This window comes from Hemicordylus capensis, chromosome 12 (genome assembly GCF_027244095.1).
Source record: "Hemicordylus capensis ecotype Gifberg chromosome 12, rHemCap1.1.pri, whole genome shotgun sequence".
Classification (NCBI taxonomy): Eukaryota; Metazoa; Chordata; class Lepidosauria; order Squamata; family Cordylidae; genus Hemicordylus; species Hemicordylus capensis.
The window spans coordinates 15,730,516-15,747,630 of record NC_069668.1 but is presented as its reverse complement, the minus strand read 5'-3'; the positions used below and the strand labels follow the sequence as shown (position 1 = coordinate 15,747,630).

General features: G+C 48.2%; 1 protein-coding gene across 3 annotated transcripts in view; it reads left to right on the top strand.

Moving 5' to 3' along the window:
• The window catches only part of CALN1 (calneuron 1), a 129,501-nt gene that overhangs the window by 91,893 nt on the left and 20,493 nt on the right, over positions 1-17,115 (top strand). For all 3 annotated transcript variants that reach the window (XM_053275503.1, XM_053275502.1, XM_053275504.1), the window contains 2 exons: positions 6,955-7,098; positions 10,759-10,871. In XM_053275503.1, the coding sequence (XP_053131478.1) occupies positions 6,955-7,098; positions 10,759-10,871 (257 nt within the window). The remainder of the gene's footprint in view (positions 1-6,954; positions 7,099-10,758; positions 10,872-17,115) is intronic.

Genomic DNA, 17,115 nt, shown 5'->3' with positions numbered 1-17,115 from the left:
CATGCCCCTTTCAACTCCTGTCTGTGGCTTCCAGCGGCATCTGGTGGGCCACTGTGCAAAACAGGATGCTGGACTAGATGGGCCTCCTTGGGCCTGATCCAGCAGGGCTGTTCTGATGTTCCTATTCAGTTGTTTAAGGCAGTACTGGCTGATTAAGAGGGACCAGTTCCCAACAAGGGTATCCGCTGGCCACCAATGGTGGTGAGTAGTCCACCTTTCCCCCCCGTCGAAATTATTTTTTCTTGGACCACCCATCCCCGAGCCAGGCCCGAAACGATTCGAACTCAAGCCGGGCTGGGCCCGGCTCTGGTGTGCACCGAACCGGACTGGTCCCAGTTTGGTTCGAGTCCGATTCGACTTGAACCAAACCGTGTTTTCCGGTGTTGTGCACACCCCTCCCCTTTATCCACCCTCGATAACCCTTTCTATACTCTACAAAGCAAATGTTCCATACTCCGTGCTGCCTTTTCCTCGGCCTGTCCTCGTCCCCTTTTTCATCTCCAAGCCAGTGTGTGAAGGGGGAGCAGGGAGGCGACATCGCACAGTGGCTGTTGGCCAAGCTTGCCAACGTTAGCAAGTGTCAAGGGATGCACATTGGGACGAAAAACCCCAACTTCAACTATATGCTGATGGGATCTGAACTGTCGGTGACGGACCAGGAGAGGGATCTTGGGTTTGTGGTGGACAGCTTGTTGAAAGTGTCGACTCAATGTGCGGCCGCTGTGAAAAAGGCCAATTCCATGCTAGGGATCATGAGGAAGGGGATTGAAAATAAAACTGCTAATATTATAATGCCCTTATACAAAACTATGGTGCGGCCACACTTGGAGTACTGCGTACAATTCTGGCCACCACATCTTAAAAAGGATATTGTTGAACTGGAGAAGGTACAGAAGAGGGCAACCAAGATGATCAGGGGCCTAGAGCACCTTTCTTATGAGGCAAGACTACAACACCTGGGGCTTTTTAGTTTAGAAAAAAGATGACTGCGGGGAGACAGGATAGAGGTCTATAAAATCATGCATGGCATGGAGAAAGTGGAGAGAGAGAGATTCTTTTCCCTCTCCCACAACACTTGAACCAGGGGTCACTCCATGAAATTGATGGCCAGGAGGTCTAGGACCAACAAACGGAGGTCCTTTTTCACACAACGTGTGATCCACTTGTGGAACTCTCTGCCACAGGATGTGGTGACGGCCAACAACCTGGATGGCTTGAAGAGGAGTTTGGATGACTTCATGGAGGAGAGGTCTATCAATGGCTACTAGTCGGAGGGCTGTGGGCCACCTCCAGCCTCAAGGGTGTGCCTCTGAGTACCAGTTTCAGGGGAGTAATGGCAGGAGAGAGGGCACACCCTCAACACCTGTCTGTGGCTTCCAGCAGCATCTGGTGGGCCACTGTGCAAAACAGGATGCTGGACTAGATGGGCCTCCTTGGGCCTGATCCAGCAGGGCTGTTCTGATGTTCTTATGTTCTAAGCTGTGGCTGTGCTCGGACACTGTTCTGAGGTCTGGGCGGGGGGATGGTTTTCCAAGTTGGGTGTTTACATGCATTTTGAATGGGCATCGGCGTATGTAAGGTGGTGACCCGTGAAATGTTGTGTACCTGCGGGAAGGAGACGGACAGGCCTGAAGTTATGAGAGCCTGGTTTTGCTCCTGGCTTGAAACAGGGAGAAGTGAGTCCAGCGGAGAGATTTCGGAAGACAGATGGGCTGGGCTGCCTAGCCCAGAAAAACGTGGTAAATAATGTACCATCTTGTCCTTGGGGTTTTTTTTAAGGCTGCCGTTGAGGCTGTTGGGGAGGGGAGTCGTTCCTCCGACTTGCCCTCAGAAGTATGAGTTTACTGGAAGGGATATTCACTCTGTCTTCCTTGCTCAACAATCCTGTGAAAAGGACGGGTGCCATGCTGTGCACATTCAGATGCCACCAACACACACAGACGGGATGTGCAAACAGGTTTGAGGTTGAACGTGTTCAACCCATTGCGCAGGCGCGGTGGCTTCCAAAATGGCCATCGCGCCGGGGAGAAAGGCCGAAAACCGGCCAAAGAACAGCAGAATGGCTGATTTTTTAAATAAAGGAGGCCGGCGGGGTGGGAGGGGAAACCTCCACAGACACACACACACACACACACACACACACACACACACACACACAAACACGCCTTGGACAACTCCCCTGGAGGGGGGAATTAAAAATAAAAGAAGAAAAGAAAGGTTGTGAATGCACCCACCTCCAACCAAACCAAACCTGGGGGCGTGGGGTTCAAGGGTATGCTGGACCTAATTGGCCCAGTCCAGTTTGGATCCAGTTTGGCTTCGAACCAAACTGGACCGGCCAGTTCCGTGCATACCCCTAATATACATACACGCGTGTGTGCGCGCACACACACAGTGGGCTTGCTCCTCCTTCCTCCTCACATGCAAGAGGAGAAGATTGCAAGTTTCCTCTTGAGGTCTGGAACCAGCCACAGTTTCCTGTAAGGGCCAAAGACAAGAAACTTGGGTTTGCCCAAACCACAGTGAGTTCAGAACTCTGGCTCAGAAACCTAGATCAAACTAGTAGCCACTGATAGACCTGTCCTCCATGAATTTACCCAAATCCCTCTTAGGAACATAGGAAACTGCCATATACTGAGTCATACCATTGCTCCACCTAGCTCAGTAGTATCTTCACAGACTGGCAGTGGCTTCTCCAAGGTTGCAGGCAGGAGTCTCTCTCAGCCCTATCTTGGAGAAGCCAGGGAGGGAACTTGGAACCTTCTGCTCTTCCCAGAGTGGCTCCATCCCCTGAGGGGAATATTTTACAGTGCTCACATATCGTCTCCCACTCATATGCAACCAGGGCAGACCCTGCTTAGCTAAGGGGACAAGTCATGCTTGCTACCACAAGACCAGCTCTTAAAGCCATCCAGGCTGTTGGCTGACCACATCTTGTGGCAGAGAATCCCCCAGGTCGACTATGCCTTGTGTGAAAAAGTACTTCCTTTTGTCAGTTCTAAATTACATCCTTCTCCCCACACTACATGCATTCTCTTGAAAGGGTTACGTCCTGAGGACTGTATTTAGCAAGAGATTAACATTCGTATGTGAGTGGTCCGGTGGTTCCAATTTTGGACAGCGGTGGAAAAAATCTTCAAGGTTCTGGAACCCAAGTTCCCTTTGATGTGCAAATTCTCCTTGTGCAAAAAAAATGTTTTGAAGCTCAATCTCGGGGGCTCGCCGGAGAGATGGAAGCGTGCCACTGTTCCCAGCAAAGAACTTGTACGGGTTTCACTCCCACGGAAAATATGGTTGTGTTTGCGTTGCATCTGCATATTCCGCTGCCTCGTCTCTTTCCTCGAGAGAGACGGCCACGCAATCTGTTTTGGGCTTCTCGTGCCGTGAGGACGTGGAGTGTTTTTTGGCAAACAGGCCTCCAAATGCCCAGATGATTATGATCGTCTCCAAGCTCTGTTATGAACTCCGACGCATGGCCTTCTCCCAGAGAGAGGTGGATGCTTGTTTGCTTTTATTACATTTGTGGTCAACATTATGACCACCAGATCCTCAATGCTTCAACACCGGAACATAGGAAGCTGCTTTACGCCATGTCGGGCCATGAGTCTTACTAGTCTATGGTCTACTCTGACTGGTAGCAGCTCTCCCTGGTTCCGGGCAAGAGTATCGGATAAGGGAGCCACATCCCTCCCTGAAACCTTGTAGAGATGCTGCTCGTCAGGGCAGACAATAACAAGCGAGATAAGTCAGTGGACTGACCGTAGAAGGCAGTTTTGTGTACAGGTGAAACTCGGAAAATTAGAATATTGTGCAAAAGTCCATTAATTTCAGTCATGCAAATTAAAAGGTGAAACTGATCTATGAGAGAGACGCATTACATGCAAAGCGAGATCAGTCCAGCCTTCATTGGTTATCATTGTGATGATCATGGCGTACAGCTCGTGAGAACCCCAAATCCACAATCCCAGAAAATTAGAACATTACATGGAACCAAGAAGACAAGGATTGAAGAAGAGAACAATATCGGACCTCCGAAAAGTATACAGTGTACTGTGCTTGATTGGCCAGCAAACTCGCCTGACCTGACCCCATCGAGAATCTATGGGGCATTGCCGAGAGAAGGATGAGAGACATGAGACCAAACAATGCAGAAGAGCTGAAGGCCGCTAAGGAAGCATCCTGGTCTTCCATAACACCTCCTCAGTGCCACAGGCTGAGAGCATCCATGCCACGCCGCATGGAGGCAGTCATTGCTGCCAAAGGGGCCCCAACCAAGTACTGAATACATATGCATGCTTCTACTTTTCAGAGGTCCGGTATTGTTCTAGTCTACAATCCTTGTCTTCTGGGTTCCATGTAATATTCTAATTTTCTGGGATTGTGGATTTGGGGTTCTCATGAGCTGTACGCCGTGATCATCACAATGATAACAAATTAAGGCTGGACTTCTCTCGCTTTGCATGTAATGCGTCTGTCTCATATATCAGTTTCACCTTTTAATTTGCATGACTGAAATTAATGGACTTTTGCACGATATTCCAATTTTCCGAGTTTCACCTGTAGAATAATTTCCTCCCATGAAACTGAAGATCGAGAAATTTAGGACTGACCGAAGGAAGTACTTTTTCACATAGTGCATAGTTAACCTATGGAATTCTCTGCCACATGATGTGGTGACAGCCACCAGCCTGGATGGCTTTAAAAGGGTCTTAGACAATGTCATGGAGGGCAGGTCTGTCAATGGCCACTAGTCCGAAGGGCTCTAGACTATCTCTAGCCTCATCAATGACACAATGTCTCCGGATACCAGTTGCAGGGGAGCAACAGCAGGAGAGGGGCCGTGCCCTCACCTCTTGCCTGTGGGCTCCCCAGAGGCGTCTGGTGGGCCACTGTGGGAAACCGGATGCTGATCCAGATGGGCCTTGGGCCTGATCCAGCGGGGCTCTTCTTAAGTTCTGATGTTCTTAGAAGGTGTGTTGTGGGGAGAATTGGGTGACGGGTTTTCTAAATACATTAACGTAGTTTTTCGGATGTTTCTTGCCATTTGCAAAGCTGGAACGCATACCAAACTGCCTTAGGTCCCCCATGGGTCAGAAACCACAGTCTTTCCTTACACTGCTTTCAGCTGAGAATGCACTTCTGCATACCTTGAAATGAGAAGATGTCGTCCTTGGTTTCGCTAACGGAAAGAGCCACAAAGATAATGTTTATTGTACATAGACTGAAGTCAGAGCTATTATCATTAATTCAGTTATCCGACAATTATATCTGAGTATTCAGTTATCATTATTTCAGTGATCCATCTGCACTCTACTATATTGCTATGCTGTTAAAGTAATTGAATCAAAGAACATTATTGAGATTGATTTTAGCAGTTTTATTTTCTGGTTTTTCCCCGTCATCAGGCGGGCAGGGGAAAGATAAAACTTTTCCGTAGGCTCTTGGGAGCTTTGTAGGCCCTGGGCTCTTTAGCTATTGTGCCAAATGGATAATTTAGCCCTGCCTCTTGCTTCACTGGGCAGTTTTAGAGGCATTACTGTCCAGTTTCTGAGATCCTCAGAAGGACCTGCTGCTGATACAAATACAAATATGAATACGACGGATATTTATATACCACTTTTCAACAAAAGTCCCCCAAGTGGTTTACATAGAGAAGTGAAAATAAATAAAGATGGCTCCCTGTCCCCAAAGGGCTCTCACACTCTAAAAAGAAAGAAAGAAATGTAAGATAAACGCCAGCGACAGCCACTGCAGGGATGCTGTGCTGGGGATGGATACGGCCAGTTGCTCTTCTCCTGCTCAGTAAAGAGGATCAGCACTGTTGGGAAGGTGCCTCTTGGCTCTGTGTGCAGGAGACTGATCCTTGAGCCCAACTCGGTGTCTGTTGCATCAGAGGGTGACCTTGAGGTCCTATTCAGGTGGCCATGGTGGGCAGTTTTCCCAGGGTCCCCTGAAATGTGGGTGTGGCTAAACTCATGTGCCGAACCGGCATAGTCTGAAGACCAGGGCTTCAGGAAATTCCTAGGCTTCACTCCTCCCTAATTCCCTCCTCCCTAAGCTCCTCCCTCCTCCCTAAGCTCCTCCCTAAGTTCCCTCCTCCCTAAGCTCCTCTCTCCTCCCTAAGCTCCTCCCTAAATTCCCTCCTCCCTAAGCTCCTCCCTCCTCTAAGCTCCTCCCTAAATTCCCTCCTCCCTAAGCTCCTCCCTCCTCCCTAAGTTCCTCCCTAAATCCCCTCCTCCCTAAATCCCCTCCCTCCTCCCTAAGCTCCTCCCTAAGCTCCTCCCTCCTCCCTAAGCTCCTCCCTAAATTCCCTAAGCTCCTCCCTCCTCCCTAAGCTCCTTCCTAAATCCCCTCCTCCCTAAATCCCCTCCCTCCCCCCTAAGCTCCTCCCTAAATTCCCTCCTCCCTAAGCTCCTCCCTAAATTCCCTCCCCCCTAAGTTCCTCCCTAAATTCCCTCCTCCCTAAGCTCCTCTCTAAGCTCCTCCCTCTCCCTAAGCTCCTCCCTAAATTCCCTCCTCCCTGAGCTCTTCCCTAAGCTCCTCCCTAAATTCCCTTCTCCCTAAGCTTCACTATAGTGAGTGATAGCAGTGAGTGACTTCTACACCAGGGCCATGGCGGACAGAATTGGGACCTCTCTTGCCCATCCCACTCTGTTCACGTGCGCGACACTGCCTGCAGGCCGGCCCTTCGTCAGGTCGAGCTCTACCTGATGAATGCCACTCTACCTGATGAATGGCTGGCCTGAAGGCAGGATCACTCACGGGAACGACACTGCAGGATGAGAGAGGCACAAACGGAGTTGCTGGAAACTGGAGGCAGCTGCGCGTCATTTGAACCCCCCCCCCGGCCCGGTTCAGTAGGGTGAGCTGCTTCTGCCTTGCTGTGATCTTCAGAAAGTTTTGCTTTTAAATGAAGGGAGCAGTGACACAGTCTTTCCCCCCTCTTCGTTGCAGAAATCCGCGAAGCTTTCCGAGTGCTGGACCGTGATGGCAATGGGTTTATCTCCAAGCAGGAGCTGGGCATGGCCATGCGCTCCCTGGGATACATGCCCAGCGAGGTGGAACTGGCTATCATCATGCAGCGCCTTGACATGGACGGTGAGTGAGTCCTCCGGTAGTTGCAGCGGCCGTGCTGCTGACCCCGCCTCCTTGGCAACAGCTCCCGAGGGCAGCTGAGGGGACCCTCTGATCCACCTGGGAGGCAATCTGTGCCTTGGGTCCCAAAAGTGGCAGACCCAACAATTTTGAGAGGTACTCATCGGCCCGGTTCGGACGTAACACAGCGTTGCCTCTCAGCAGTCAGTGAGAGAAGGACAACCTCCTGGACAGAAAGACAGCCCGCACCACCAATCGGGCCAGAGCGAAGGAGGAGATTCCTCCCTCAACTCTGCTTCCACGGGGCCCCAACTGTGGGGCCCAGCATTCGAATGTAATGCTCACACTGCAGAAATTGCATTCGTGGTGGCAAAACTCACTCTGACGGAAGGTTTGGGCCTTTCCACTGCAAACTCCATTTGCCCGAGTTCGGATGTGTGGCTTGAGAAACCAGAGGTGGAGGGACCTCCGGTTTCCTGTGACGTCTGAACCAGGTCATACGGAATGGTTTTTAAAAGGTGCCCGATGGCTCTCGGTTCGAATCAAATTTGGAAAATTCAATTCAGATTCGAATTGAATTGAATTGCCATTTTAAGGGGTGATTCCCTTTGAATTCGATCCACTCGAATCACCCAACCCTGTGCCTCTTGTGGCTCATGGAAAATCCACCACTGAATTCAGCAGGGACCAGTTCTGCTGGGCTACATCAGCAACAAAGACACTGGAATTTTGCCACATCTACAGTAATGCAAATTAAAAGGTGGAACTGATCTATGAGACAGACGCATTACATGCAAAGCGAGAGAAGTCCAGCCTTAATTGGTTATCATTGTGATGATCATGGCGTACAGCTCGTGAAAACCCCAAATCCATAATCCCAGAAAATGAGAATATGACATGGAACCAAGAAGACAAGGATTGTAGAATAGAACAATATCGGACCTCCGAAAAGTATACAGTGTACTGTGCTTGATTGGCCAGCAAACTCGCCTGACCTGGCCCCATAGAGAATCTATGGGGCATTGCCGAGAGAAGGATGAGAGACATGAGACCAAACAATGCAGAAGAGCTGAAGGCCGCTAATGAAGCATCCTGGTCTTCCATAACACCTCCTCAGTGCCACAGGCTGATAGCATCCATGCCACGCCGCATGGAGGCAGGAATTGCTGCCAAAGGGGCCCCAACCAAGGACTGAATACATATGCATGCTTATACTTTTCAGAGGTCCGATATTGTTCTATTCTACAATCCTCGTCTTCTGGGTGCATTGCAATATTCTCATTTTCTGGGATGGTGGATTTGGGGTTCTCATGAGCTGTACGCCATGATCATCACAATGATAACAAATTAAGGCTGGACTTATCTCGCTTTGCATGTAATGCGTCTGTCTCATAGATCAGTTTCACCTTTTAATTTGCATGACTGAAATTAATGGACTTTTGCACGATATTCTAATTTTCCGAGTTTCACCTGTATATCCAAGAAGGGAGATGGTTAGCAGGGCTTTCTCCAAAATGCCGCTTGTCCGGGATCAAAGCTTTGACTGGGTATCAATTTCCTTTTCTTTTAAAGCCGTAAACTGCGTCTAGAATCTAGATACAGGAAAGAGAGCAGAAACGTACCAGTGAATTACAATGGATTACACTATCGAGGAACCGGGGCTGAGGAATAGGCTATGGTCTCTACAGAAACATTGTTCGTTGGCTGGTATCATTCCTTCTCACTCAAGCGAGGCAAGAGAAATATTACTCTCAGAGCTGCTCTTTGGAAAAGCTGCGTCCCCCATCCGTACAGCAGACAACAGAGTTTGCTAATGGGAAGAATGTGGAGCGTTTCGAGATGAGTTGTAGGTTGCAAATGCGCCATTGAATGCTGATGACTCTGCCCTGACTTTTAAGTACAGCTCATTCCTTGTCGGCAAATGGGGTCTTGCAAGCCTCAGGTGCTCCTTGGCAGACTCACACATCTGCTTGAGGTTTGCGATAGCGCAGGGAGCTTTGGGAAAGAATTATGTTGGCTCGGCCTGTTTCCTTTGGCAGGGCTGGGTGTGGAACAAACCATAATTCTCAAGAAGACGGGTCGCTTGGACTAAGACTTATATATTAGGCCTGTGCAAGTCGGATCGGTAAAATTGAACAATTTTACTGTGATCAGAGGGATTCGGAAGGAATCTGAACTCTAACTTAAACACCCTAGTTCAGGTCCCCAACCCCTTTCAGGAAAAAAATCAGAGCGGAGAAAGGGTTTTTTAAGGTTTTTTGGGCTATCGTGTCTGGGGGGGAAACCCCCATCTTCTGCCCATACATAAATCTATTCTTAAATTATATTAAATTAAATCTAAACATTTCAAAACATTTTAAAGCCAATTTCCCACTCACAAACAGCCATTTTCCAGGTTTCTCCCGTGATTCTCTAATGTCACATCACTTCCCGTTTGATTATTTCTTCTTAGATTTGCCCCGCGACTTTCTGGTGTTGTATTACTTTCCTGCTGGGCTCAGAGTGAGTCCTGCAGTTACTTTAAAAAAATATTCACAACTTCCCAACTCTAACCCGATCCTGACCCTGACTCTGACTCCAAGGGACCCAAACCGACATTTGTGGGATTGGATCAGATCGAGTCGAACCAATCTCGACTTTTAGATCAGCCTACTGTATACAGTATATTCTTTTTTAGACTAGCTCTGTGAAACTGGGAGAGGAGAGCTGGTCTTGTGGTAGCAAGCATGACTTGTCCCCGTAGCTAAGCAGGGCCTGCCCTGGTTGCATCTGAATGGGAGACTTGATGTGTGAGCCCTGTAAGATAGTCCCCTCAGGGGATGAAGCCGCTCTGGGAAGAGCAGAAGATTTCAAGTTCCCTCTCTGGCAGCATCTCCAAGACAGGGCTGAGAGGGACGCCTGCCTGCAACCTTGGAGAAGCCGCTGCCAGTCTGTGAAGACAATACTGAGCTAGAGAGACCAATGGTCTGACTCAGTATATGGCAGTTTCCTATGTTCCTAACTGCATGGAGGGTTGTCATAAGCTCTTCTGCCAGCTAAGTTCTCTAGGTCCAAGTCTTCGCAAAGCGTTGTCAAACCAGAAGGGCTGGAATGACATTAAGCTGTTATGATCTCAGATCAGACGCAGACACACAAACGGCAATGCCAGAAAAAATTAGGTTGACTCCAAGCAAGACGCTCACTGCCATATTCACCCAAATAGAAGATGACTCTGAATTTAAGATTACCCCATTTAAAAGCAGAGGTGAAGTAGAGGTGATATCTATATTTACCCAAAAGAAAGAGGACTCTGGATGTAAGACAATCCCTTGATTTCTAATGTCAAAAAACTTGTTAAGAACCTAGTCTTGGATTCAGGTAAATGTGGTATACAGAAACAGACTTCTGTTTGAGAAGAAATTTAAAAGGAAAATGTCATAGAATCACAGAGCTCTAGAGCTGGAAGGGACCTTGGAGGAATCGTGTGTGAAATGCTCTCTGAAATATCACAGGGACTTCAGGGTAAATCTAGCCAATATGTGAACCCATTCACTCTCCCAAAGTAAAGTCTTTGTAAAGTCGCCACCTGAAAAAGCTCCAGGAGAACTTGCAGAGAGAATTCAGCATCTCAGAATTGTTAGTGACGCCTCTCTCTTTTTTGTTTCTTTCTTTCTGTCTCTCCAGGAGATGGTCAGGTTGATTTTGATGAATTCATGACGATACTTGGACCGAAACTGGTGTCATCAGAAGGGCGGGATGGCTTTCTCGGGAATACAATTGACAGCATTTTCTGGCAGGTCAGTAGCAAGGCATTTGGGAAATGCTTTCTTTTCAGGGGAACTTCAACAACATCTCAAAGCATGGTTCCCTTTCTTTTCCAAACCATTCTGTCAATATGTTACATTAGGGATGTGAAAAACCAGAAAGGGGGTTTGGACCAAAGCAGGTCCAGTTGGGATCAAACCAGTTCAGCCTGGTTCAACCAGTTCCGATTGGTTCAACCAATCGATTGGTTCAACCAGTTCAACCAATCGATTCAACCAGTTTAACCAATTGATTCAACCAGTTCAACCAATCGATTGGTTCAACCAGTTCCGATTGGTTCAACCAGTTCCGATTGCTTGCAACGGGGCATCCGGGAATCCCAATCCCAATCCCAATCCCATCCCAATCCAATCCAATCCCAATCCCAATCCCAATCCCATCCGGGAATCCCAATCCTAATCCCCTTTGCTTGTATAGAGGAATCCTTACTGGATTCCCCATTGCAAGCAATCAGAACTGAGTCGGACCATCTGAACCTGTTCGATCCAGTTCTAGTGGCTGAACCAAACCACCAGCCAGTTCTAATGAGACGGCTTGGAGACTGGGCGATTCGAATCCGAACCGAACAGCCCGGATCTGTTCTGGGCACATCCCTATTGTTGCATCACCATTTGGATTTCCAGTTTGCAGAGGATAGACAAACTGTGGATGTTTGCTGGGTGCCTCTGGGGCGGCAGCGGTGAAGAGCAGAAAAATACTGGGAGATACGGTAAAGATAGGCATGTTGTGAACGGAAAGAAGGCTTTTCCTATAGTAAGAGCTGTGATTTGTTTGTTTATTGTTACATTTATATCCCACTCTTCCTCCAAGGAGCCAGGGTTATGTTTATCTTCACAACAACCCTGTGAGGTAGGTTAGGCTGAGAGATAATTCACCAGCCCAAAGTCACCCAGTGGGTTTCATGGCCGAATGGAGATTTGAACTCGGGTCTCCCCAACTCTAGTCCATCAGTCTAACCACTATACCATACTGACTTTCAGAAAAATGGATGGGTTCTTGAGGAGGACCCACCAACCCACCCTTGAGGAGGGATGCTGTGTTAACAGAAATGAGAGTTTATGGGGGAACCTCAGTGTGACAAATTATCCTTAAAAATCCAACTACACTTTAAACCAGAACAATTAAACTAAAAGAGTGGTTTCCAACTTGGGGTCCTCTAGATGTTGCTTTACTACAACTCCCAGCATCCCTGGCCACAGTGAATTGAAGTTGGGGATGGTGGGAGTTGTAGTTCAGCAAGATCTGGAGGAGCTCAGGTTGCACCCCCCTCCTCTAAATCAATGGTAATAATTCACAGTTTTATATGCGGGTTAGGGATAGAGTATGAGGAAATAGGAGGAAAACAAACTTACAATACTTTTTGAAAAGACCAAGTAATTGCTTGTTCCCTTCTTCCTTTGCTCACTTACTGCTAGGGATGTGCACAAACCCATTTTTGCTAGTTTGGCTCAAATCCAAACCAGATTCGAGCCAACCTCGCCCGATTCGGTTTTGGAACCGGTCAAACCACGTGGTTCATGAAAATGGCCTGGCAGCATCTCCAACGAGATAGGGCTGGGAGAGAGACTCCTGCCTGCAACCTTGGAGAAGCCGCTGCCAGTCTGTGAAGTCAATACTGAGCTAGGCGGACCAAGGGTCTGACTCAGTCTATGGCAGCTTCCTATATTCCCTAAGATCTTTCCTGGCTCTGTACTTGAGATCTTTTTAGGAGAGGAAAGCTGGTCTTGTGGTCGCAAGCATGACTTGTCCCCTTTGCTAAGCAGGGTCTGCCCTGGTTTGCATTGGGATGGGAGACTAGAAGTGTGAGCACTGGAAGAGATTCCCCCTCAGGGGATGGAGGTGCCACTCTGGGAAGAGCAGGAGGTTCCCAGTTCCCTCCCTGGCAGCATCTCCAACGAGATAGGGCTGGGAGAGAGACTCCTGCCTGCAACCTTGGAGAAGCCGCTGCCAGTCTGTGAAGACAATCCTGAGCTAGTCGGACCAAGGGTCTGACTCGGTACAAGGTTCCTGTTTAAAGGGGTCACCTGTTCTCACTGGGATCGGGCCCATGCTGATGTGGAGCTGGGCCAAGCACAGTCTGGTGGCGGCAGTGGGGGGGGGGCTGCAAAGAGGGGCAATAATCACCTTGTGGGGAGAGGAGGGGGCAATCACGGCAGCTCCTAGGCACCCACGGCCCAGGTGCATCGCCCGGCCTCATGCATTGCTCAGCCACTGAGCTGGGTCTAAAACTCTGCACAGCTGCTGCCAGTCGGAGTTGCCAATGCTTAGCTAGGTGGACGGAGGTCTGACTCAGTCAGAGGCAGCTTCATAGAGAAAGAAGGTTTAACAATAAACATGAAAAAGAATCCAAGCAAATATATATATATATAAATTCAGGAGCGTCTTATATGTTTTAACAGTTTAATATGTTAGAACTCTGAAAAACTGGATTAAAATTAAGGTGCGTCTTATAGTCCCTAGAGTCTTATAGTCCGTAAAATACGGGGTGTATGTGTGTGTGTATACACACCCACACACACACACACACACCGTATTTTACAGACTATAAGACGCTATGGACTATAAGACGCACCTTAATTTTAATCCAGTTTTTCAGAGTTTTAACATATTAAACTGTTAAAACATATAAGACGCTCCTGAATTTTGGCGGATATTTTTCGAGGAAAAAAGTGAGTCTTATAGTCCATAAAATACGGTATATATATCTCCTTATCGGCCAACCACACCTGACAGCTGATAATTAATGAGTCCTCTGCAAGGAGCAACATTCCACGAGTATTGCATCAGGTTTTCAAAAGCGGGTTCTCTCAACTGCCCAGGCTGTGATAAAGAAACCAAAACGGTCCTAGAGACGGGACTAATTCATCTTGTTCCTCAAACATGTCACATTTTAGGAACTTATGATGAAACGTTGTGATCAGATGTCCCGTTTCCATCGGGGAAGAGTGCCCAAAATATTTGTGTTCTTGCACCAGGGTATCCTTACTTTGGAAGTATGGGGAGGGGGGTAGCTAATGTCAACATAGTACCCCATCGTACCAGGAGGCGGAGAGCTGGTCTTGAAGTAGGCAGCATGAATGGTCCCCTTTGTTAAGCAGGGTCTGCCCTGGTTTGCATTTGAAGGGGAGACTACATGTGTGAGCACTGGAAGAGATTCCCCTTAGGGGATGGAGCTGCTCTGGGAAGAGCAGAGGTCCCAAGTTCCCTCCCTAATACCCTTAGTGGATAAATGGGGTCGCTCTGGGAAGAGAGCCTGGCTGCTTGCAAGCAGAACGCCCCCAATTCCTTCCCTGGCAGCATCTCCAACGAGATAGGGCTGAGAGAGGCTCCTGCCTGCAACCTTGGAGAAGCCACTGCCAGTCTGTGAAGACAATCATGAGCGAGGTGGACCAAGGGTCGGACTCAGTAGAAGGCAGCATCCTGTGTTCCAGTGTTCCTATGACTAGTGTGCAGCCTGACCCCATAGTGCCAGGATCAGACACCGAGGATCTCGGGATGCGGCAGGATTCGAGGGGCCTCTGTGGCCCCCTGTACTTGCTGACACCGTTGACACTCCCTTTCCCTCGGACTCAGAGGATAAAGCCGGGGCACCTGCACTTCCACTGGAAGCTACCTAGCTCCACCTAACAGAGGAAAACATCGCTTCTATTGCAGGAGTGGTTCGGCCTATATAAATCATCGTTTGCAGCTCTCTCTGAGGGAACATTGTGAGTTCTACCCTCGCTGGAAGTAGGGGTGTATGAACCAGTTTGGTTCGAGGCTCGGTTCGACAGGCTCGGGGTCGAACCGGACCGGCCTTGGCCGGTCCAAGTTTGATCCGAACTGGGCCCGGTTCGAACAAAGCCAACTTGGAGCTCTAGGAGACTGTTTTTAATGGAAGGCGGTATATAAATTTCACAATAAAAAATAAATAGGAGAATCTGGTGAGGATTCCCCTTTACCAGTTAAGGGATAGAGGGGCTTGCCTAAGGGTAAATCGGGTGGGAGGGGAGTAAGTCACTAATTACAAGGGGCGGTGGCCGCAGGGGGTGGCAGTGGTCCCTCCCCCCACCCCCGCTGGCCTCCCCCAGAGTAGGCAGGACCGGGTCTGACTTGGCAGAAGGAAACTTCCTATGTTCCTATATTCTATCCAGACCTTTGGTGGTATCGATTGCTTGCTTGCTTGCTTGCTTGCTTGCTTGCTTGCTTGCTTTAAAGATTTAATATACCGCCCAATCCACAGACTTGTACGAAACAAGAACAGCAGCTGAGATTTCAAAATTTTTAGATGGAGATTGGAGGTTTGGATCGCATGTAGAATCCCGCTTTTTCACAAGCACAGATTCAGCGGGGCCAGGTGGACGTTCCTTTATATGATGATGATGATGTTGATGATGATGATGATGATGATGATGATGACGACGATGTCGCAATGATTATTATGTCAGAGGGTTAGAGTGCAGCCATGAAATGGAAATATGGAGGCAGAATGGAAATGGGTTTCTTCTGTTCTCCCCCTCTCGCATCCAGAGCTGAGAATGGCAGATCTCTGACAGGCAGAGAAAGGCAGGCCAGTGAGCTTTTAATAGGGCCCTTTAACAAACAACTGCTTAATTGGATCCCAATTATCCATATTAAAGATGTGCTTTTATGGATGTAATTGTATGTTTCGCTGGTTCTCTGTATGGGTAAGCCAGCCTGAAGGCATTTTTAAAAGCTACATGGTAGGAGGTGGTTTTTTGTTTTTTTGTTTTTTAAAAAGATAAATAAATCACTCACTATATAAAATGGGGCTTTTCTGTAATGAAATAAAATGCAGCCCTCTGCAGCTTAGGTTGAAGGATTCTCTGCAGCTTGCCCATTCATGAAGAGCTGTATTGGAGGTCCTGATCTGAATAGAGAGCTGGGGACTCCTCCTGGTTTGGGGCAAGAAAGGACTGGATCCGTTGGCCCCTTTTTTATCTAGGATGTTGGCCTCAAAATGCCTGGGAGATGGATTACTTCACCCATACCCCGTGCCCTGCTGTGCCTTTCCCATGCCCTGGCCACTCACCAGATTAATGTTGATGAAACGCAAATCTTTACCTCTAAGACAGTCTCGGCAGGCAATGTCATAGCTCTCCAAAATGCCCGCCTAAAGGCGGTGATGGGCTGGATGAGGGATAATAAACTGGAACCAAATTGAAACGAGGAAGAGGTGGTCATTGTAACTGCAGAGATAGGATAGATCTGAGCGTCCTAGATGGACTCCCTCAGAAGGCACAGGTGCGCAGTTTGGGAGTACCCCTTCTAACTGAACAAAAGAGGCACCTTTTAAAAGTGGTGGTTCTCTTTATTTAGCAGGGGGAGATCATCTGTCCCTCGCCGTCTCCAGCACAGCATCCATCCAGTGGCTATTGCTGGTGTCTGTCTTGTGTTTCTTTTTGAGATTGTGAGCCCTTTGGGGACAGAGAAGGGCATAACCCCCCTAAATGCCTGCCTGGAGGCGGTGATGGGCTGAATGAGGGATAACAACCTGATCCTCTGCTGTAAATAAATTAGATTTACAGTCTTAATCTTTTTAACTTGTTTTAAGTTGAAAATTGTTTTAATGTTTAAATTTGGTTTTGATTGTGTTTTTATTGTGAACCACCCAGAGACGTAAGTTTTGGGCAGTATAGACATTTGATAGATAGATAGATAGATAGATAGATAGATAGATAGACAGATAGATCCACAGACACAATGACCAGTAGTCAGGGATGTTGGAAACTGTAGTCCAATCGCAGGTGAAGGACCAAAGTTGGGCATCCCTGTTCCAGATTATGCTGTGGTCTCAGAGGTGCCTTTTGGACCGGACGTCCGGGCCGAAGTCTGGTTTGAAGTCATGGGAGCCCCCAAATTCCCTCAAACATGCCCTGCAGGCAGGGGATGGCAGCTATGTATTTCGCTATGTATTGGCCTGGAAATGGAGAGAGGAATATAACAATAAGGAAAGAAAGATGAGCTTCCTTTCTAGCAATTCATGTAGCATTTTCCATCTTCCCGGAGTACCGAGGGAGGGAAACGCAAATCAGCTGCAGAGCATAAAAATGCGAAAGTCAAAAGGCAGAATGCTAATTGCCTGGAACAAGCTGCTTACAATTTTGCTTCAGGAAAGGAGACAATACCGAACTCCTTCCTTTCCCCCAACCCTCAAGTTATCACTGACTGTATCCCAGGTTTTCTGAAGGCCATCGCAGATATAAAATAATCTGC